Genomic DNA, 24,049 nt, shown 5'->3' on the forward strand with positions numbered 1-24,049 from the left:
GTAGTTACGATAAAAGCTGGATAACTGCAGTGTAAAGGGTGAGCACTGTGCAACATCTTCTGGTGCTACTTTGAGAGCCAGATCAACAGTCATAGCTTTTAGCATTCATTTGATGGTGGCACAACAGGGAAGGTTTGGGGCTGACAGAGAAAAGAGTAACCCCCCCAGGACCATGGATGTTTGCACATAATTCCATGACAATTCACACAATTGTTGCTGAGATATTATTAGTCTGGACTGAAGTGGAGAACCAGCCAGCAGGCTGAAAGGGCCAGCTGTAGAGAAATGTTAGCGTGGCTAAAGAGCCCAGAAGTCTGTTTCACTTCTAAGATCTGCATTTAAGCTTCAGTTTCTCATTGATTTCTTGCAAATAATTTCAAATGCAAGAGCAGAAAAACAAGAGCAGAGCAGATGGAGCTGTCAAAGCATTTAACAATGAGGTTTGTTGGAAAGCCTTGCAAAAAATTGTGAACACATCGAAGGATATGTTGTCTAATTCTCATTTGCCGTAGCTAGTTGGCTAACGTTAGCATCAAGTAGCAGAAAAGGAGAGCGGGGTAGTCTCACACAAGGCTGCTAGCTGTGCAAAGCAATACAGCATACCGTCATTCAGTGTGTAATCCCTTTTAACTACTCGGGCGGCTGCAGCTGGGAAGAGAATGTGTTTCCTACCATACAAAAGAGAGGTTCATGGGGTCAGCCAAAACCTGCCAGGTTTCATGCCAACATGTATGATATCACAAGATTCATGATCATTTAACGAATATCTCACTAATAAATGAAGGAACTTCTGTCTGTGTGTTTTCCACTTTTCTCAACAATTGTTCATCTAATCTATATCCTGACTTGTGGTGGATGTCTAGCTAACTTTGTGGAAAATTTATGGCATACACTGGTGCTTTTCATGGGTTTCCGGTGTGGTGGTTTATGATGAGGTTATATTAGCGTGTGCACTGAGATACAGTGGTTGGAAGAGTTGCCACAGAACAAAAAGGTGTTTGAATTGGCTGCTCTGCTCTGCCCGGGTAGGTGCTCTACCTTTCTCCCACAATACAAAGACATTCGATTGTCGGTGTTGTCAGGGTCCCTGCTTGGTATACTGACAGGAGCAATCCCCTCATCACTACTGGCTCTGCTTCTGACACTAAGTCACATTTTAAAAATGGTCATAATTCTCAGCACAAATCTCCCCTTTTTACAAAGCCTTCTGATCAGTTCAGGTCTGTTTCATTAATGTAGTCCTGAATTATCTCATAGCATCTCAGGGTACTTTTCATATAGAGCAGGTTTACACCATACTCTGCGTTACATTAATTATAATATTCACTCAATGAGCAATCCTACCTGCCCACTTTGGACTTATGGGCTCATGGCTGCTGCTTGGTGCTCGATCTTTCTTCTAACTCTGAGGGGCTACAAGACCAAGTTTCCCAGTTATGTGGTGTCGCATCATACTATTATTTAAATTATATAACGTTGTGTTATGTGCCACAATGCCACACAATTCACTGACTTGATAATTAATTAACTTGAACGGTGATTTGCAGGCAAAGTTCGTCAACTTGCCGTAACCGTTTCATCGTTCTCATTTGTCGTTTCAAACTGCGTGCTCATTTTAGTGGAAAAGTTGCCAATTTTAGTAAATTCGGCTGAGTCTGTTTCCAGAGATTTCCTCTTTTTAATTCCTGCCTTCAAACACCACTGATCGTGTGCACCACTGGACGTGTTACGTCAGGGTGCGTCTGCAAAAAAAAAAAAAAAAAAAAAAAAGTGAACACCGGCCCTCTTGGCCCAAACATCAGACTGGCCCACCGAGAACTGTCCCGGTCCTCCTGATTAGCCACTCCGGGCCTGCCACCAATCAACACCACTTTAAAGTCTGGCTGGAGATTCCAGTCGGGGCGAGATCCTACAACTTCAGTGACTGCTGTCAGTACTGGACTCGGTACGTTTTTGCAAATTCTGAAGAATTCTGTTGTAACACTGGTTTATTCAGCCCACTACCTTGACGGCTCTGTTCAACCAGGCCGCTTGCCGGGCATCTGGACCACCATACCCCAAGGAGGACCTGGCTGCATTCCAGGATTAAAACACCCCATAAATATACCTTAAGTATGTAATAATATCATGGAGTCTTGGTCCTACATTGCTCTTAGGTTTGACAAACATCTAGGCAGGTTTTGTTTCATTTTAAATATTCCTATAAGGTGTTGTACAGTTGAAAACAAAGCTTTTGATTACAGGACCCATTGGAGCTGTATTACAGCACACTACTCTCTTTTAGAATCACACTGACGTTTAAAACCTACATCAGTATAGTGCACAGAGACTATTTGAGGTGTAAACTCCCTAAATTGATTACAGAAATGAGCATTTCCATTTCAAGGTTAAACAAGCATGTGTTAAATTTGCACGTTTTCACAGTGACTCTCTTCAAAAAGTTTTTTTTCCCCCCATTTTTAATTCCGTTTGGAAGTTTTAGTTTTAGTTTTTTTTTACATATTGTGCCATATCTTTGCTGTCAGGTTGTCCTCATTGTGTTCTCAGTCACGCTGATCAGTGTGTGCAAATGCACATTTTTACAGGTACAAACTCAGATGCAGACCAGAATCAGTCACTTTGCATTAACTTTATTAGAGATACTTTAGCTATATGGAGTCAAATCATCAAATAATATGTAGAAAAAGAATACACTAATTTGAAGCCTCGTTTCTGTGGCTTATAGTAGCTATTGATTAATTGCAGAAAAAAACATAGAGAGAGAGTGTGGTGTCAACATTGTTATCGCTACATAGGTTTTGACCAAGATGGGATCAGAAGCCTTGTTGTTAACATCTGTAGAGCAGGTTGATTCTCTTGACGTCCCAGGAGGACAGGCGCTGCCTCTGGCCGATCTGTACGTTGGGGTTGGGGTACGGGGTGATGGTCTCCTTCCCATACTGAGTGGTGAAGGCTGTTCTTCCATAGTGCATGATGGAGGAGTAGTCGTAGGGAGTGTTCAGGTTGTTGGTGTTCTGTTTGTGGAAGTTGTAGGCAGTTGATGGTTTGATGTACTGCCAGTTGATCCTGACATAGGAGTCACGGTCGCTCCTGGTCTGCTCGTGCTGGAAGCCTAGAGCGTGGTTGAGCTCGTGAATGACGATGCCGTGGTGGAGGCAGCCCTGTTTGCTGAGGGACAGCACCTGTCTGCCTCCGGTTCTGCCCAGAGCGGAGAAACATCCCTGTCTGTTCTCGATGCTGATGAAGTCGTACTCTCTGGAACGCTCCTTGAAGCGGATGCAGGTCCTTCTCTCCATCGCCTTCATGGCTCTTGCGATCATGTTCTTCTGAGACTGACTGAAGTGGTAGCTTATGACATAGGGGACCGTCACCACACCACTGGCTTTCTTCCACAAGCAGCTCTGGGAAAAGCACCTCATGGCGTTTCTGGTTATGGGAGCCAGCAAGTCTCCTTCCAGCAGGTTCTCATTGGAGCCGTTGTTGGTGCTCAGAATCCTGGTGGTCATGTCAATAGTGTCTTCTTCTTCTCCTTCTTCTTCTTCTGAGCTTCCTTCCTCCTCCACAGGAAAAGCCTGAGAGAGGCCAAGCAGCAGCAGCAGCAGCAGGCTGGCAGAGGGAGTCATCTTCAAGATCGGTCTGGAGACTGGAGCTTCTGTCAAGAGCTGCTGTGGAGAAACTCCTTGAAGCTTGATGTGTGACTCAGTTCAGTGCAGGGTCTTTATACTCTCCTCTGCAGGTGTGTCTGCAGGAGGATTATGGGTTGGGGTCCACACTGCTAGGCCTAAATAAACCTCTGAAGGTAGGACTCCACAGGCAAACCTACTGTTCCAACATGGTTTGTTATGTCAGGAATTTATAGGGATGAACACAGCTTCACTGGGAGGCTGTTGTTTAAATAAACACATGAAATGGTCCTCAGCCAGTAAAGCCTCTTGTCATCTGTCAAAACTATCTTCACGAAAGCAAAATAATAAAGTATATTTTTGCCAATCAAGATTGTTCCTATCCTGTAGAGATTTCCATACTTCGATTATGCGATCAAAGTAAATGAACAACACTGACAGAATACTTGCTTTACCGTAGTATTCTTGCCCCTCTTGCACTGACTGCTCTACGTGTCTTTTTAATTGCCCCCTGGGGACAAATAAAGTTTTCTGAATCTGAATCTGAATCTCTGTTCTGTTGATATGCACAGCAGTGCTTGAAGCTAAATATTATTATTAACATGCCAACAAACACACAAAGACATGATTAATAAGCTGGTTATAGCAGGAATAATTTTAACTATATTCATCATCTTTGTTTAGCACAATAGCATGTCAATATTTAGCTGTTAACACTAAATGCTAAGCACAGCTGAGACTGATACAAATGTCTTTAGTTTTTAGATTTTTTGTCATAAATCTAAGCACAGGGGACATAAAAACCTGATTGTGGATATTTAAAAACAAAACTATTCTTTTATGTCTATTTGACACATGGATTGTACCTTTCACTCATAGCTGCCACAAATAAATGTAGAACTGAAACACAATGCTAATCGCTTTGGCCTTCAGCAGAAGGATAAGGCCAAGATGATCCTATTTGCACAATAATAAAAATCTATTTCTCAAACTATCTAATTGACTATTAACTCACACAACTTCTTTTAGTTGTGCTATTCATGCTGAAAATTTGCAGTGAGGTCAAGACTAAAATGACTTTGAGTCACTAAATCAACAATATATAGCCAGTAGAACTATTACTACTTATGTGGTGAGCATTTCTTTTATTACATTGTGTTGTTTTTTTGACTACTTTTCTCTTTTTGAGCACTTCCAGTATTTATGACAGATGTGAAACTTTTAAACTCGAGACAAATTTGGCTTATTCAACAAATTCAAATGAATAAGAACAAAAAAAATCAGCGAATCTCTTCTACTTTGTATTATTTTTGGGATAATATTTCATCCTTGGGTAAATTATTTATTTTGGTATATTTTTGCCCAAAGCCTGAAGAAGAGACAACTGTTCATATATTTTCAGCACTAGAAAGAGTTTTTCTCTCAGTGCCTTTAAATCGAAGTAGAGTTTTCTAAAGAGCCACTGTTCTTACACAGATATTCAACACGGCAAAGGCATATATGCGCACTATTATATACTATATGCCATGCATAAAAAAAATAAAAAATAAAAAAAAAAATAGACTCATCTGTCAAAATGAAGCCAAAACCTACAAAGGGCATCAAAGGTTTTCGCAATGAGAATAAAGTGTGACATCATATATACCTATGTTTAAATGATTTATTTGTTTGTTTCAGGGCAGATGCATAAATGCATTCTTCTTTCGATGGACCTTGTGATTAAGAGGCATCCTAAAATAATGTCTTCAGTTGGCTTGCACTGCATCAGCAAGCACTGTGGTTGATCTTAAATCACCCCGAGTACTCTGAGTGACTCCATGAGAAATGGACGCTCTCCTTGCTGAGTCCACAGTTCGCCTGATAGATTGTGCTGCTTCAGATGCTATTGAACTGGTCCTGATAGAGCATCTGAATTGTCCGAGGAATATTGTGAGCCAAAAGCTGCAGGGTGAGTGGTAAGTGACCTTGGCACTCAATGCTCTCTCATTTTATGGTTATAATAGAGTCTCCTCTCCCTCGATTTTTTATTACTGCTTTCTCTGCACCACCCATCTGCTGTCATTTTCATTCGTTTTCCATGATAGTGCAGATAAACGTTCTCATCAAGATTCCTGCAATCAGACTATCACCTAGATTTCTGTGAATTAAAAAAAAAAAAAGAATATTACCCTCACGGTGAATTTTAGGTATTTTTTTTTTTTATCATGCTGAATGAAAAAACTACTAGCACTAGCTGATATACCAACATGTAAATCATGGCCATCTTTTGGAGGTGCTGCTGGTCTAATTCAACCATCACAACCATAGCAGAATTCCAGGAGGCATTTATAAATGGCACAATGGAGAGGTAAGCTACCATTCAAAAGTTTGGGGTCACTTCGAAATGTCCTTATTTTGAAAGAAAAGCAGTTTTTTTCAATGAAGATAACATTAAAGTAATGAGAAATATAGTCTAGACATTGTTAATGTGGTAAATGACTACTGTAACTGGAAACAGCAGATTTTTAAAGGAATATCTATATAGACGTACAGAGGCCCATTTCCAGCAACCGTCACTCCTGTATGGTCTATTGTGTTAGCTAATGGTGTTGAAAGGCTAATTGATGAATAGAAAACCCTTGTGCAATTATGTTAGCACATGAATAAAAGTGTGAGTTTTCATGGAAAACATGAAATTGCCTGGGTGACCCCAAACTTTTGAATGGTAGTGTACATTGCATCCTTAACTTATAGCTGGATACCTTGAACTGCACTAGCAACATCAATAGTGTACAATCAGTACATTCAGGGGCATCATAGCAGCAGCTACCTTTTGGCTTAATGGTTACAGTGATCATACACTCAGTTCTCATAACAGCCATTAAGAACATTGTAACAATTCAACACAACACACACCCTATCATCATTAAGTCAAACTTAGGAGGAGAATCACACCATCATAAATGTCAAAATATGGCAGCTTAAAACTTAAAGTGCGTATTTAAAATCATAAAATATTAAGAATGTAAGTGTAATGGTCCCTAAGCATTTGTTAACACTGATACAATAGTACTTCATAGAGAATATTTTGATGTAGAACATCCACAGCAGTACAACACAGAGGGCTGCTGATGTGTGTAATAGGGTTCTTGTGGGGCAAAGTTTTGAATTTTTAACCATCCTGAGCCAGCAGAGTAAAGTTCAGCCAAGCATGAAGATAGGTTACCCAAGCTGAAGCTGCTATTACAGTCATATGTCAGCTACCCACTGCTTCAATCCAAGTTCCATTTTTTGAGTCCCAGGATATGTTTTTGCCTTAATAAGACGCCTCCATGCTTCATGTTTGCCCTAAAGAGACTCTCAATCTGCCCTTTTTTTCTTATCTTTCTTTGCCTTGATCCTTTAAAGTCAGTGAATGTTGCCGAGTAGCTACCTGATAACGTGTACACTAATGAAGTAATAAAGCAATGCTGCGGAATCATTGGAATCAAGTGACGGAAATTCTACATCGAGGTAGTCTGACTCACCAGGTGTAATTTGCAGGTACAATCTTGCTATTGGCTACATGTGTTACATGGTTTTCTCTGCCCCTTCCATTATCTACATGCTGCTGTTCCAAAATCTGCTTCACTACGGGAACCAACAACCAAAGCAGCGACCTGCCACACTGACAATTTCAAGCTTTGTTGAGAATTTTGTTTTGTACAGTGATGACTCTGTACATCAACATCTTGATAGCGTCTGACTTCTCCTAACTCTAAAAAAGTTCTGTGAACAGGACGATTTGAAATCAAGAACAAACTTGTTGTTTATACCAGGCTGTAAACATGTTTGTTTCCGCTGTAAAGTTGGGACACTTTACCATGATGGTCTGTGGAGATTGACTTGCAATTTGAAACCAGCCTCAAGTGGTCATTTGAGGAACTGTGATTCTATCGTCCATCCCTTTTGCCCTCATCCTCCTTATCTCATTGCTCCCATTTTTTTGGTATCGTAACATGTCAGTACTGCCTCACAATGACAATCCATCCACCATTTCTTCATGTCAGTGACTAAACAAGATCAAACAGAAAACCCAGTCACCTCTGACTTGACACATGTAGATGACAGCCACTCTACAGAGGACTGACTACACTTGAATCTGATGTGAAGTTACAGAGGATCTTCTCAGACTGGGATATCTTCTGTTCTAGTTAACATAGAGTAGCATATCAGTGTAAAATTAGGCTGGATTATATTGAGGAAGCAACTATTGTGGCTTCTATGGCCTGAGGGCAATTAAGTCCATCCATCCATTATCTACACACTGTATAATCCTCATTAGGGTCACAGAGGGCTGGAGTCCCAGCTGACTTATGGTGAAGGTAGGGTTCACCTGGACAGGTCACCAGTCTATCATAGAGCTACACAGACAGACAAACAATCACACTCACATTCACACCTACGGACAATTTAGAATCACCAATTAACCTCAGCGTGTTTTAGACTGTGGGAGGAAGCTGGAGTACCTGGATAAAGCCCACTCATGCACAGGGAGAACATGCAAACTCCATGCAGAAAGATCTCAGGAAGGCTGGGATGTGAATCTATCTGCAAGGTGAAACTGCTAACCACTGAGCCACTGTGCAATTAAGTGCTGAACCTAAATGGCTGCTGTGCTTTAATGGATAAATCCTATAAAGACTATGTGTGATGGTTTTTAAATGCAGGAATCCGTTTCACAGCTGATGGTGCTTTTGTTGCAGTATCAATCTGCAACACAAGGACAAGCAATTATGCAGGCATTCTGTATCACTGTTTATGGGGACCCTTCGGACAGAGTTCTGATGACATTCTGTGTGGCGATGATGAACCCGAGTGTCCCCACAGGTAGAGGATGATGAGGGATGTAGTTGCGAGAGAGGGGGAGGAACTGAGAGGGGAGGGAGGGGGGACCGTGAGGTAACAGCTCTACGGATGGGAGGAGCGTCAGAACACCGCTTGCAGGACGCAGAGCTGCGGCTCGGAACCGGGCTGAGAAACCAAAACCGGTGCTGGATGGCGGTGTAACATCCCGGATGTGGGAAAACAGCGTCCTGTTGTACGTCGGGTCTTGGAGGCCGTCATACATACACACGCCTACGTATTTAAATATGATGTAGCCTCGCTGATCCGCACTGGCTGGACGGGAGCAGAAGAGAGGTCGCTGACGGACTGTGCGTAATGCTGAGTGGACAGCAGAGCTGCTCGCTGTAGATTTCAGCCTAGACGGGCTATTGACTCAAGATTCGCACTTCTTCTGCAGTGCAGCTCGTCATCATCATAACCAGATGCTCTCCTCCGGACCGGACCCGTTCAGTTTCATGCCGTCCAACCCGACCGGAGCCTGAGCCGAAGGATGCAGGTTAAAAACCAGATCTGCACAGAGCAGAGCAGCACCGACGACCCGGAGCAGGATGACAACCAGAAGAAGACCTCGTGTTTTTCCAACATTAAGATCTTCCTGGTGTCGGAATGTGCGCTCATGTTGGCACAGGGCACCGTGGGCGCCTATCTGGTGAGTTTTATGGACACAGTGTTGCTGTGAAGGAACGGTACCGTCGGGTTAACGCTGCGTCCTTCAGACCGGTTCAGGCAGACAGTGCGATGCGGCGCTTCAGCTGATGCGGTTAATAGTCGCATTATTCTGATCGCATTATTAATCACATCGCTCAGTAACCACGGGATGCGCTGCTGTGCCTGATTGATGACTTGCTGCGTATTATCCATCAGGCCTCTGCGCCATCCGCATGACACAAAGCGCGTCACAGCGGCCGGAGGCTCCACGTTGTTGGGGAATTTTATATGTGTATGGATGTTCTGCTGGAGACCAGGTTACGAAATACTGGTCAGGAGCTTCATCCAACCTGCCGGCTCTGCTACGCTCTCTGCAGCCGTATTCCTCAATAATGCAGGAGGCCTTTGACACTGGAGGATGAAGGCCTAGGAGATGACGTGATCTCCACAACAGAGAAAACAAAAGCTTTTTTCTTTCCTCATTAACACCGCATTTCCTGTGACCATGTGATTACAGTAGTGTGCTGACATTAGCGCAGGTATCTTTAGATGACTGTCATCTTAAGAGTATAAGAAATAATGCCATATTCAGCAGACGAAAAGAATGATTTTAGGATCCAAAACAAAATGAAAATGCAAAAAAACGAAGTATTTCATTCATAATGTGTGAGGAAGAGGTATAATGAAGGAATTCTCAAGTGCAGTGGGATTAATCCCCTGTGTTTGTGGTGGGGACAAAGGCTTAACCTCAACATTTATGACATCTGCCTTCATTAGTCTTTTTTTTTTGGCTCATCCACTTACTGTAAATCTGTAGAAAAAAAGAAAGATGACGTTGTAATCATCTTTATTCATTTTGATCAAAGCCAATTCCCCTGATAGGTGTCAGCACAGATGTGATACCATAAATATGTGTAGGTTCATAACAGGATGGGGCTGAAGTTATTTTGAGTGAGCTCAGCATCACAGCATCTTTACACCTGTCTGCTAAATATACTGAGAGAGGTGTAGATCACTAGAAATGCTGCTTTAATCTTAGTCAGATCAACACAGATAAGGAATTAATTCCAAAAGGGCAAAGGTCTGTGACTTCATTGTCTATAGATCCAGCCTTTATAGACTTCTGATGCACTTTTTGGTGGCTGGTTTGGAATGGAGGATTTGTTTAGGAAAATCTGAAAGAGCTTGAAAAAAAATGTTCCTCCGTGACATTTGTTTAACTCTGCAGCTTGGCAGAGAAACAACTGAGCTGGTTTATTGTGTTTTGCAATGGTTATTTTTCTTCCTTGAAGACTGCAGTGGAGCATCCTCCTTTAAAACAGCATCTGAACCAGGAATGCATGTTTAGCAGATAAAAACGCTGTAGAAGCACTGTCTATCCTCTCTTGTATAAAATATTCTTTATCATCACCTTTATTCTTTCTCTGTTTTTTTTTCAGCTACTGTGCTGATTCAGTGTACTTTTTTTCTCAGTGGCACTTAATTTTAACTCAGCAGACTGTAGTCTTTTTGTTGTCGGCGAATGTCAGAGAGGACTGGACTGAAGTGGCTAAATCTGGAATATAAAAGCTGCACAGGGGTGGCTCTCTTGAAGCATCCAATCTGAAACCATGCATAAACTCTGTCATAAAGATCCTATGACCTCTGAAATATGCCCCCCTAACTTGCTATGTTATTGAACAATTTTTTTAAACTTAAGATCAGATAGATAATTTCAGTAAATGTGAAATAAATGAAAATGATGATCAGACATGCAGCTGTAGCATCTTGTCAGATAGTCCCTCCATGTGTTTGGTGACAGAACTAGGTTAGTGTTGCACAGACGAAATAACAGGCACTTGACAGCCACTTTCCTATTTTAGAAGTGAATTACAGATTGTTCATCCTTTTTTGGAAGGTGGGGGCTGCCAGTTGTCTAGTTTTGTCGACTGCTGTCCAGACACCTCTGGTGGCTTTTCTCTAAGGACAGGTTCAGAACAGCATGACTAGGCTAAGGGCCTGCATCTCAGTTTTTACTCCTTCAGTGACCATAACATCCATCGATTTTCAATAAACATAGAACCTGCAGTACTCATTTATCCAGAGGCAGTCATACTTATACTGTTACATGGCAAAAGTAACTAAGAATAACTGATTAGTCGATTGACAGTTTCAAAGGTTATTGATCAGCTGTTTTGCTAATCATTTAAGTGTCAAGAATAGCTTGGGTCCACCCTGTTACTTAGGATTTAAAACTTATTTTGATCTGATAGCAAATGGGCTTTAAGGAATTGGGAATTTTATATGAAATTGATTAATCAGTATTGGAAATAAGCCACAGCCTGACTTAATAATACTAACCTAATAAACAAGACTAGAGCAAATTGTCTTATTTTTTAATGAAATTTGGTCAGATAGCATAAACAACACAGCAAAAAGATGAAAGGCAAACATACATGTTCCATCTGATTTCACCTCTGTAGCGTACAAGGTCGTGGTTAAATTCTCCTTTTTAACTTGAAAGGCATTAAGAAGTCTTTGGGCTTATGGTTTGCCTTTTGCTGTGGATAAATGATGAATACAAGTCTAAAATAACTCCTGACCAACCATTTACCCTCAATCTGTAAACCGAGCACACATCAGACAGTGTGTTTGTGGCTAATTAAAACAGCTGAGTGAGCTTTGTTGCCTAAAGCCACACATGCACACATCTCCTTGAGTGAGGCTGGCGTCAGGCTGGCCTTAGGGATGTCGTTGTATGATGGGGAAGAGGTTTGGGGATAAAGATGCTGGAAGCATCCCACTCTGCAGAGCATCTTAGCTACTGTGTGTTACCAACAGGTTGCTGTTGTTGGTATGAGCTTTCAGCAGTGGCAGCTGGCTGCAGTTCCAACTTCTACTGCATAAATCCTAAAGCTACATACTCTTTATTATTATATACAGTCATTTATATGGAAAACATGTAAAATCTACATTCTCATGAGAACAATTACAGCATGTAATAGAAGAGTAACTATATAAATTCAAGGATAAACCACCATTCTATTACAGCATGTAATAGAAGAGTAACTATATAAATTCAAGGATAAACCACCATTCTATTACAGCATGTAATAGAAAAGTAACTATATAAATTCAAGGATAAACCACCTTAAACAGTTAGATGTGATTGGCTGCTAGTTGTAACACTTGTCCTTTGTCTCTCTCCTTCTCTGCCAGGTAAGTGTTCTGACCACTCTGGAGAGACGCTTCAACCTCCAGAGTGCCGATGTGGGCGTCATTGCGAGCAGCTTTGAAATCGGCAACCTGGCCCTCATCCTGTTTGTCAGCTACTTTGGCGCCAAAGCCCACCGGCCTCGCCTGATTGGCTGCGGTGGGATTGTCATGGCTTTGGGAGCATTGCTGTCAGCTCTGCCAGAGTTCCTGACTCATCAGTATGAGTACGAAGCCGGTGACTCGTGGCATGCTGAAGACGGCAGGGACATCTGTTCTAACATCTCCAGGTCAGAAAACCGAGACTCTGGGTTTAAATGTGGCAACCGAGCCAATACCAACATGATGTACCTTCTGCTGATCGGAGCCCAGGTTCTGCTGGGCATTGGGGCCACACCTGTCCAGCCTTTGGGAGTGTCCTATATTGATGACCATGTCCACAGGAAGGACTCCTCACTGTACATAGGTAAGTCGTAGGGGAGACCAGAGCACAACCTAATACACTTTAGCTTTAGCTAAATAATTTTAAAAAGTCAAATTAATCATGTTTTTACACAACCATCATGTGCATATCTGCTACAAATACACTCTTTTGAACAATTAGTTGTGCAACTACCTAAAAAAGTCTGCAATTAATTCAGTATAATTCTACCTTTATGCTGGAGGTGGAAACTGTCTGTGGGTCTATCTACAGTTAACAGATATCCACACACCTGTCCATCCTCCATCTAAATATCATGAAATATTGTGGCATACACTACCATTCAAAAGTTTGGGGTGACCCAGACAATTTCCTGTTTTCCATGAAAACTCACACTTTTATTCATCTGCAAACGTAATTACACAAGGGTTTTCTAATCATCAATTAGCCTTTCAGCACCATTAGCTAACACAATAAACCATTAGAGCACAGGAGTGATGGTTGCTGGAAATGTGTCTCTGTACCCCTATGTAGATATTCCACTAAAATCAGTCATTTCCAGCTAGAATAGTCATTTACCACATTAACAATGTCTAGACTGTATTTCTGATTGTTAATTTCATTGAAAAAACTGCTTTTCTTTCAAAAATGAGGACATTTCTAAGTGACCCCAAACTTTTGAATGGTAGTGTACATCACTGGGCACTTTATTAGAAACTCCAGAACAATACTGGGTCAGACCCCCAGTTCTCTCAAACTAGTCTCAGTTCTTAGTGTCAGTGCTCCCGAAAATGCTGGAAACCTCCATTTGTGATTGTACTCCACGTTAGCATGATTGTTTCACATCACTTGAGCAGATTTTCCAGCTGTGCATTCATCCTGCCAATCACCTGTTCTACCACGAACAAAGGTTCTAGATCTGGTGACTGGGGAGGCCACTGAAATACACCTTCATGAAGCCAGCTTCAGATGACTTTTGCTTTGTGACATGCTGCATTATGATGCTGAAAGTAGTCATTAGAAGACAGTTAATCGTGGCCAATAAGGAATGTGCATTGTCTAAAACCATACCAAAACAGACTGTGGTCATGAAAACATGATTGTTGGTATTACAGGCCCAAAGTGTGCCAAGAAAACATTGCCCACATTATTACACCACCATCAGCAGTTGGCTGGACTGTTGACAAAAGGCTAATTAGGTCAATGAAGTCGTGTTGTTGTTGCCAAATTGTGAGCCCACCATCAGCAGTCTCAGCAGAAATCAAGATTCGTCAGACCAGGCTACATTTTCGAGTCTGAGTTTTGATGAGTTTGTGCTCACTGACGCCTCAGATTTCTGTACTTGGATGATATAAATGGAACCTTATGTGGTCCTCTGCTATTGTCACCCTTCTACATCAGGGCTGGATGTGCTGTGTGTTTTTAGATGGTTCTCTGCTCAACACAGTCAAGTAGGGCTCCAACTGATGATTATTTTCATCGTTGATTTATCTGCTGATTATTTTTGCCATTAAATCATCAATTGTTTGGTCTATAAAATGTCAGGAAATGGTAAAGAATGTCAATCAGACCTTAAATGTCTTACTTTATCTACAACTCAAAGATATTCAATTATTGAACTGTCAGAAAGGTGTAAAGGAACCACAAAATTTTGAAACTGTAATCAGAGAATTTTGACTTTTTTCCTTTGACTGACAATGATTTGTGAACATTTGGCAATTCATTTAATAGTTGATAACAAATTGATTATTTTATCATTCGCTGCAGCGCTACAGTTAGGATTTACTGACCGTTTTCCTCACAACTCCCTTAGAAACTTTTCAGTTTAATATGTAGCACTGTTGTTTACTGGATGTTTTTTTTAATTACTTTTTTACCACATCACTGAGTAAACTGAGAAGTTCATGATGTTCTTGAAAATAACAGACGACCAATTTCACAAATATCCAAATCAGCCCCAACGATCAAAGTCAATGAGATTCCCTTTTGTCCCTATTTTGATGTTTGACACTTGCATTAATAAGCACATTTATAATTGTTCCTACTAAAATGCTTGGCGAGGGAACATTAGAGTGTTCCTAGGTGTTGAATGGTTTGATCCAATGGGCAATATGTAACACTAAATAAGAATCATGACAGTACTTTCCTTGATTTTATAGGAATTTATGGATTTCTAGGACACTGTTAGACGCAAAATCAGAAATAAAAAATGAAATCTAGTTTGTGTTAAAGGTTAGAGAAACAGTTTTGTGAACAGAGGATTACAGACTAATAATTTAATAGCTCGTATGATCTGTTTTGTCATGACTGAGAGTGAAATTGTGGCTGTGATCCTGCCCTCATTCATATACTGTAGGGGCCCTCTAGCAAAGCACTGTAATCCCAAATCTGAGCAGCAGTAGACTGTGGTTATAGTTACAGCAGCACCAAGAGGTCAACATGACACACATTACAGCATGTCTGCCAAAGTTACCAAGGCAACAGTTCAGAGACAGTCACTGAAGCTATGCACCATTCCTGTTCTCACCGCTCAGTGACCTGCTAGTAGCAGAGCTCCATCTGTGCAGAGGGGGAGAGAATGAGACATAGGAAGAGAAATGAAAAGAGACACGTCAATTATTACTAAAATAAGGAATTTATATCGAAAAACATTTTGTTTTTTCAATATTAGAGTTTTCGTCAGTGATCAGATCAGACAGAAGCTTTGTTATAAAGGCTGTGGTTCTGCACACAGCCACCAAAACTATGTCACAGACTGATGCTTTTTAGCTGGTCACTTATAAATCCTGTGAGTCTCATCAGCAGTGAACCTTATAATCAAGTCAAAACCATACAGAAAACAGACCTCAGATATAGTAACTAATCTCAGCATAGTTTATATAGTTTGTTTTGCTTCTCTCATGACTGACATTTTACACAAATACATTTATGATTTCCTTTATTCCACCATCTTTTCCTGTTATTAGCTGTGGTTGTTGTCCTGTAGTTTCTAGTCCGCCCTATATTTTTGCTTGATGTGTTTGGTGATCAATAACAACAACACACATTTTTGTTTTTATTGACTACCATCTGTCGGTCCAATTGCCCCTCTGGGAAAAGCTTCACTTAACCGCATTCTACTAGTTGGATGTTGCGTGGTATTGTATAGTCTTTGGTTTGTTTGGGCTGTCCATTTATTTAAATGTTGTTTTTTAAAATTAACATTAATTTCAGTGTTGCCTGAACAAGAAATATCTTTGAAGAAGAAAATCTGTAAGAGACACATGCTGGGTTAACTCACTGTATTTAAAAACATTATGACAGTAGGAAAATCGAGCAATCAGGATAAAAGCTATCCATTATTATCCTTTTCACATGTTTTCAATTGTAAGAATTATTAACTGGAAAAGCACTCAGAGAGTGCAGTACTCCACCAGGCTGCTCATTCCCCCATATGACATTGTCAGAAATGCAACATTTTTTTTTTTGAAATGCATTATTTGTTTATTAGTTACTGATGATCAGAAATCACAGCAACATAGCTAGCTAAATGCTAACTTTTACATACACCATTTTAGCCCTTTTCAGACAGGGCACATGTAGCATTACTGCCTAATTTTTTTAAAGAGATGGCATTCTGTCTTTTAGACAAAGATCCTTTTATTGTTTTTGTTCAGACAAGTTAAATAGACATTCGCAAAATATTGATAGCCAGTAAACGTTACGTAACATATCAGTAGCTTCAGTTAATTGGGCCCGGTGCCAACTCAGTGTCGCTAACGTGAGTAAACTATTGATAGCATTAAGCTAATATCTACACACCATGATGTAACTGCTGACTGCGTGTTCAGATGAGCTTGTTCAAATCTTTTTTTTTTTGTTTACATTGAGCCTTTAAAAAGCCATTTTCAACTGGCCATTCAGTAAATAGGTTGTACAAGTAAAATCTGCAGTCAATTGTCATTTGTTTACTTGCCACAGCTCCCCGGAGAGCCTGCCACTGCTGCTGAAAAAAATCCTCGAGGAAACACTGCTTCACTACAATGATCTTATTTGCTTTGGGGATCTACCGATTAATCGATTGTTAAAATAATCGTTAGTTGCAGCCCTACTTCAGTCTGAATTGTTCAGAGCATCATATGAACTGTCGTTCAAATATATAGTTTCAGCTTCAGAGTGCATAAAGGGGCAGAAGAACTAAATGATTTGAGAGCTGCAGACAAACTATGTTTTACTTAATTTTCACCCTTTCTCTCAGTGTTGATGTTAGGCATAAAGATGCGCAATTTTCTTACCTTAAACTAGTATCATTGCACAATTTAAAAAAAAAACTCAAACGTTCAAAGAAAAAGTTGTAACTCATAAGCAGTCTACTTACTTTATTTTTCATTCTTGTACAATACTGGCCAGTTTTAATGAAACACAATGCATAATATTTTATTTCATGAGTAAAGCCTATTTGTTTTGTAAGTGAGCACTGTCCACATTTTTCTGATCTGAGGTTAAAAAGTCAGATTGAATTTATGAATGCACTCAAGACTTTGCAGCTTTTAAAAGAAAGTTACCGCTACAATAAACCAGCACCACTCTTCCTCTATGACTGGGGGTCCAAGTCAAATTCAAAGCCAAGCTTCCTCACATTGGCATGAGAGAGGAGAGGGTGAATGAGTCCCACCCAGCCGCAGGTTTACAGTAAAAGGCGTGCACCCCTTTGTGACACTGAAGTCTAGCAAATAGTTTTTTTCTTTTGTTTTACATTCCAATCATCACAACATTAGTGCCAATTAAGTAATTTATTCCAAAAATTGACTGATTGATTGATTGATTGATTTATTTATTTATTTTTAATCTTAAAAAAACACAAAAGGTACCAATAGAAGTACTATTAAAGTAATAATAACAATACTTATATAGCACTTTTCAAGATACTCAAAGACACTTAACAAAGTAGGTGGGAAGACACACAAAAAATTAAAAATGTAAAAATGTAATCATTTTAAAAACGCACAGAATTGATAAGCTGTATCGGTATGATTAGCAGTACTAATGAAATATGAACACACCAGTGTTAACAAAACTTACGTTCAGCTCGACTGCAAGATTTATGCATGATGGTTCCTTGGCGGAGTTATGTGACGATTGGCATACATTTGTCTGTCTGTTTGTCTGTCTGTTTGTGTGCAATATTACTCAAAAGTGAACTAATGAATTTGGAAGACATTTTCAGGGGCTAAATTCTTTAAATTATAGAATTAGGACCTATATGAACTATTTATTACTCTTGAGCTGTCAGTTGGTTTGGAAATCAGCTTAAGTTACATTATGAACTGACATACTAACTCTGATGTGGTTTCAAGTCCACAACATTATTATATCTCCTGGTTTTACTTAGCATGGCCTTTTCTCTTTCATAGCAGCTCCCAAGCTTCTTCCGTCAACATTTACTGATAGTATATTATTCTTTTCACTTCACCACCCCCTCGCTGTTCTCTGTCTCTGTTCTTCGTTTTTGATAGTTCAGGCTTGTTGATTGCCATGGTTACCTCCTACAATGTGACTGCTGTTGTGGCTTGGTAATTGCATAGAGCCTGGTCTTTACACAGCATGTATATATATATATATATATATATATATATATATATATATATATATATATATATATATATATATATATATATATATATATATATATATATATATATATATATATATATATATATACACATGCTGCTTAGTATTTCTGTTGCTTCCTTTTGAGGCTCAAGCTGGTGGCGTTGTTTGACAAGCTTGATGTGTGAAGGCATATTGCATTGTAAGAAAACCCTCTGAATAATGCAGTGTGACAGAGAGGCAGTTAGGAGTAGTTTAGCAAACATCTTACCAGATGATTAAATATTAAAGCAGCAGCTCTCCACAGCACTCTAACAAACCAGATGATTAAAAGAGAGGCTGCTCTTTTGTGGCCACATCTTCACCCCACATGGATCAATATGGCCTCAATGAGAGATTGAGGACATATGAAATACTCAAGATTAAATCAGGAAACACTAAACAGGTGTTGTGGCACAAGTCTCCCAGCATGTATTTGTCCTGTTTCTGTTCTGTCTCAATACAGCAGCCTCAAATGCTGTAGGCTTTGACTGAGTATCCAGTACTTCTTTCTGTGTGTTTTCCTCTGTCTATCTGAATCATCGGGAGCACAGATCTGACAGCAGCCTGCTAAAAGAAACAGAGACAGTTTTTTTCAGTTAGCTGGACATCAGATCATTGTGCCTTCTGGCAGCCGAGAGGAAAACAAAATCAGATTTTAAAATTGCAAAAATACAGCAGTGATGAACTGCAGCATAAAGCGTAAAGAGTGAGATCTGTGTGATGGAAAGTGTCCAGAGAATACAGCATGGTAGCAGTACTGTGAGTCTGTACTTAGGCAGAGCTTTGATGTAAATGCCAAAGCCAGCATGCTAATATTAGCACAAGGTATAATGTTTCACCGTCATAGTTCTGCACATTAGCACGAATCACAAAGTGCAGATGCAGCTGATGGGGATGTCTGTGTAAGTATCTGACAATTCAAACTACCATCGTCTTGGCTGCACTTTATCACCAAGGTTATGGAGATCTATCCTATGAGAATGATATATTATGTTTGTCTGCCAGTCCAACCAGTACATTGTGAAATATTTGACTGGATAAAGTTAAGACATTGCTGCTGCTGCTGCTGCCACTCTCTGAGGACGCATGAGATGGACAGATACACTGGTGCAGCAGCAGTAATGCAGGTGTTGTACTGTCATAGTGGGAGCCAACCTATATACCAGTGTTGGCAGGGGGAGTCTGATGATTTTCTGTGTTGTGTTGCTGATTCTCCAGAGGTGTTTCCTGTCTGCCTCTGTGCAGTTCACATAACCAGGCCGTGATAAACTATGTTAAAGTGCTTTCAATAGAGGAATGATGGACAGCTTTGAGCAGCTCTGCTGACAGGTTGACTTTCTTGAGAGTCCTGAGAAAGTTAGAGTCTCTGTTGAGCCTCTTTTACTAATGCGGTGGTGTTGACTGACCAGGTGAGATTTTCTGAAATGTGGGTCCCCAGAGACTTAAAGGAAGTGACCCTCTCCACCTCCTCCCCTTGAAAACTTAGTGGAGGGAGGTCGACCTTGTTCTTCCTGAAGTCGAATATGGTTTCTTTTGTCTTTTTGATGTTCAGCGTGAAATTGTTTTCCATGTACCTTCTTATCAGATTGGAGATGTCATGTTTGTAGGCCATCTCAGTGCTTATCGGACCCACCATGTGTGTCATCTGCAGATTTGATTGTTGTACTTAATGGGTGTGTGGTAGTGCAGTCAGATGTGTAAAGGGAATAGAGCAGAGGACTCGGCACACAGCTTGGGGTGCTCCGGTGTTGAGAGACGGGGAGGTGTGGACCAAGTATGACTGTCTGTGGGCGGTTGGACAGAAAGTCTTTAATCTACCTGCACATGGAGCTGCTGAGAACCAGGTTGAGGAGCCCATGCACCAGCCTGTTGTAAATTATTATATGTTCAATGCAGAGCTGTAATCAATAAAGAGCATTCTCACATATGTACCATTCTGGTCAAGGTGCATCAGAGTTGAATGAAGGACGGCGGCTATTGCAACATCTGGGGACCTCTTAGCTCTGTTTGCATACGGTGCTGGACAAGCTCACGGGGGAGGGTGGATTTTATGTGTTTCTGCTCTATGTGGACATTGGGATGATAGTGGCAGATTTAAGACAGGTGGGAACAGTGGCTTGAGACAGAGACAGATCAAGGTTGGTGGGCACAGTCTCTGATGACTCTCCCTGGGATCCCATCCGGCCTTCCAGCCTTCCTTGTATTTACAGAGCTAAAGGCATGCCTCACCTCCTGTGTCTGTGTGGTCAGGATGTCATCGGTGTCAACAGGAGGAGGTGTGGTTCTGTCAGCGGGCCCAGATGTTTCACAGCGAGCAAAGACATGATTGAACTCCTCTGCCAAGGAGGGATTTTCATTCATGACTGTGTCTTGAATGCCCCTGTAGTTAGTGATGTATTGAATGCCCTGCCATGTGCTTGTTGGATCCCTGGTGATGAAATCATCCTCAGTTGTCTTTGTATGCAGCTTTGGAACACTTGATGCTATTTTTCAGGTTGTGTCTGGCTGTGCTGTACTGTTGTCTGATTTGAAAGCTGCATTTTGGTGTCTGGACCTCTCTCGTCATCCGAGGTTTCCTGCTTGTGAAGACACGAATGCGTTGGTCAATGGTGACATTTAATAAGAGATCCTGATGTAGCAGAGAACAGTAGTGGTCCACATCCTGATCAAAAAAACACATCCCAATTGTTGTGCTCAGAACAGTCCTGAAGTTGTAGAGACACTTCTTCAGGCCAGGTTTTGATAGTTCTGGTAGAGGGTCTGTGTTTTAATGATAGGACTGTAGGCAGTAGGCGGGATGAGAGGCAAGGGTAGTTGATCGGACTTGCCCAGCTGTGTGAGAGGGGAAGCTCTGTATCCTTTAGTGATGTTAGAATAGACACAGTGTTTATCGGTTATGGTAGTGTTTGTGCACCAGTCGTTGTTCATGAAGACACACAGGCCGCCACGGTGGCTCTTACCAGAGTTTCCGGTTGCTTCGGTGAGTTGAGCGGCCAGCTAGCTCAATGTCAGCATCCAGCGCTGCCACGTTGAGCCAAGTCTCAGTTAAAACCATCACAGTGGCTGTTCGGGTCGATAACTCCATCCTCAGTTCATCCATTTTGTTACCAAGGGATCTGGTATTTGCGAGGAAAAGACTTGGTAGCGGTGGTTTGCTCGGAGCTGTGTTTTGCCTAGTCAGGTAGTCAGACCAGCAACCCCGCTTCTGTTTCCGTTTTCGCCGCCACCTGTGGTGTTTGTTGCGTGGTTTAGTCATCCACAGGGAAGCCGACGCTCTCGCCATCTCTGGTGGTAGTCCATGGGTCCAGCTGTAATCCAGCTGAGAGGAGAACCTGTGCTGATCCCAAAAGATGTTGGAGGGCTCATCTGGTCTCATCTCATCTGTCCTGACACGGCCTGGGGTTCCTCTAGAGGACCTGGGAAGGGTCGGCTGCAGCTCTAGCTTATGTATCTTTTTTTTGAGTGTGTGTGTGTGTCATATTCACCATCCACATTAAGGCTACAGTGTGTCAATGTTTGTTAAATATTTAAGGCATGACCCGTGGCTTATATGGTCCACTGTGATAATTCCTGATGTGGGGAGAAAATGGCTTCCTACAGAAAGACTAACCTGCTCTTTAGTTCTGTGGGCTGTAATGTCCAAGGCTGACTGTAATTGGATTATTGATTGCTGTCTACTGCTTGACTGATACCGCAGGCCAAGGCAACTTACCCTGCTGTCTATTGTATCCCTCACAGAGGCCTATCAGAAAAGCAGCTATTTAATTAGAGTATTCATGCTCTGTGCTGTATTTTTAACAATAATGTAGCACTAAATAGTTTCTGTTTTACATTCTAATGAGATTCAGTATGTGGTGCTGTGTAAATGTTTCTGTCTTGGAAATGAAAGATGTAAATCTTGTCTTGGTACACTCTGGTCTTTTGTGAGTTCTACAGCAATGCTACAGTTGACTACTTAAAGGCCTCCGGCTTTACTCAGTCTCTATGCATTACCATGTTATCCTTAAATTTAAATTAAGCTTTATGAATATATTTGAACACATTGAATAATCAAATGTGTCAGCAACTGCTGGACTGAGTACATGTATTCCTTTTCTCCTGAGGAGTAGCAATTGTTGGTAATCTGTTACTCTGTTAATTACCGAAACAAACAATTGTTGGTAGTCTGTTAATTTTTTTTAGTGCCAAAATCAGGTAAATGTGTTTCATCACAGTAGTCATATCATTTAGTTTTCAGCTCAGAAAACATGTTAAAGAGTCTTGTAGTCTTTAAGCATTGTGTGTTTAGGCATTTAGCACTGCTGAGTTAAAGTACGCTCTTGCAAAGATGATACTGTAGCTGTGAATCATCAGTCTAGTTATTTGTGTTAAAATGTGTAGTTAGATTGACCATCATCATCAGTTTGTTGAGTAACTAAGAATTCTGACAAATTAAGTGAATGCACATGTAACTCAGAGTGAGCTGAACTACTGTTTCAGACCAACAACTGCTAAATGACAAAAACAATACAGCAGAGTACAGGGCAGAACTGTAAACTACAGTAACCTACAATACACTAAAATGCAGTAAGAGCAGCCTAAGAGGCCTGTGGTATCAACTCTGTAGCCGCAGGGTCAGCTTCTCTCCTCTTGCTTTATGGCGTAGCCTCTATTCATCGCTGTAATGTGTGTAATGAAGCGGTTTGAGGCTGCAAGTTGAGAGTCCACTGCAGCAAAATGTTTTTGCTCCACTGGAGTTATTAATCTTGCACACTAGGACGGCAGAGGAAGGAATGGACGCTGACTCAGCGCACGCTGTCCACTCAGACCGGCCTAGGTTGTTTTATATGTGCACCTTTTAGGAGCACCTTTGCCAAGATACAAAGTGCCAGCGACTGAACTGTGCCATAATGTGAGTCTGAGTGTGAAATTATTCATGTGCTGGCAGTGTGACCAGGTAGAGGAGCATTGTCTCAAACAGTATGACCTTGCCTCTGCTGCATTCGTTACAGCAGCTACAGAAGACATAGCATGGGACAAGAATTTCCATCAGGTTGAGTCTGATTTTCATCATTTCTGTGTCTGCCTTTATTTATTTGAAGTCTTTTAGACAAAATGCCACAATATTGATAACAATCACTGAATGCAGTCTATGTATTTTTATATTGTTATTCCAAAAGGAAATCAATTATTTTCTTCTTTTTGAAACCCTGTGATAACTGGGTGGTTTAAAGTCCACTCCACAGGCCTAGTCTAAAAATTTATAGCCCACCTCAGTAAAGTAGAATCTGCTTTATATTGTAATCAGGGGTTTGTGTGCCAGTCAAGGACACTAAGGTCATATCCTCATACACCTTTCCAAAAATATTCAAGGGGTTTTAGCTCAGTGGGAGGCACTTTCATTCTATAATGGTAGGTATATTTTAGGATCATTGTGGTATTTTAGACTCGGTATGCAATATTCGCATAAACGGAAGTCCAAAAATGTAGTATGTAAAATAAAATGAAACTTAATTGATCATCAGAAAGAAATTCTTGCAAGTTGAAATAAGTACATAAATAATTAACCATAACTTATAACAGCCAGTTTGGCATCTTCATGTTGAGAAATAAAATTTACAGAAAATAGAAAGAAAGTAATAATAATTAGGTAATATTTAGCAAATGAGTTCCTGACTTATGGCAAAAT

The 24,049-nt window shown here is 40.8% G+C and overlaps 2 protein-coding genes across 2 annotated transcripts in view; one reads left to right on the forward strand and one right to left on the reverse strand.

Moving 5' to 3' along the window:
- Window positions 1–2,825: 2,825 nt before the first annotated feature.
- LOC111563322 (high choriolytic enzyme 1-like) lies at window positions 2,826–3,667 on the reverse strand. Its single transcript, XM_023262355.2, has one exon. The coding sequence runs from the start codon at window positions 3,621–3,623 to the stop codon at window positions 2,829–2,831; it is 795 nt and encodes a 264-aa protein (XP_023118123.2). The 5' UTR covers window positions 3,624–3,667; the 3' UTR covers window positions 2,826–2,828.
- Window positions 3,668–8,565: 4,898 nt separating this feature from the next.
- Window positions 8,566–24,049, forward strand: part of LOC111563321 (solute carrier organic anion transporter family member 3A1-like) — a 32,691-nt gene continuing 17,207 nt past the window's right edge. The window contains exons 1-2 of the mRNA XM_023262354.3: window positions 8,566–9,138; window positions 12,336–12,795. Coding sequence (XP_023118122.1) covers window positions 8,980–9,138; window positions 12,336–12,795 — 619 coding nt within the window. The 5' untranslated portion in view covers window positions 8,566–8,979. The remainder of the gene's footprint in view (window positions 9,139–12,335; window positions 12,796–24,049) is intronic.

Source organism: Amphiprion ocellaris, chromosome 1 (genome assembly GCF_022539595.1).
Source record: "Amphiprion ocellaris isolate individual 3 ecotype Okinawa chromosome 1, ASM2253959v1, whole genome shotgun sequence".
In the NCBI taxonomy this organism is placed as follows: Eukaryota; Metazoa; Chordata; class Actinopteri; family Pomacentridae; genus Amphiprion; species Amphiprion ocellaris.

What these genes read in the sequence shown, in the direction of transcription:
- LOC111563322 (XM_023262355.2), bottom strand. Translation starts at nt 3,623, where the DNA reads ATGACTCCCTCTGCCAGCCTGCTGCTGCTGCTGCTGCTTGGCCTCTCT.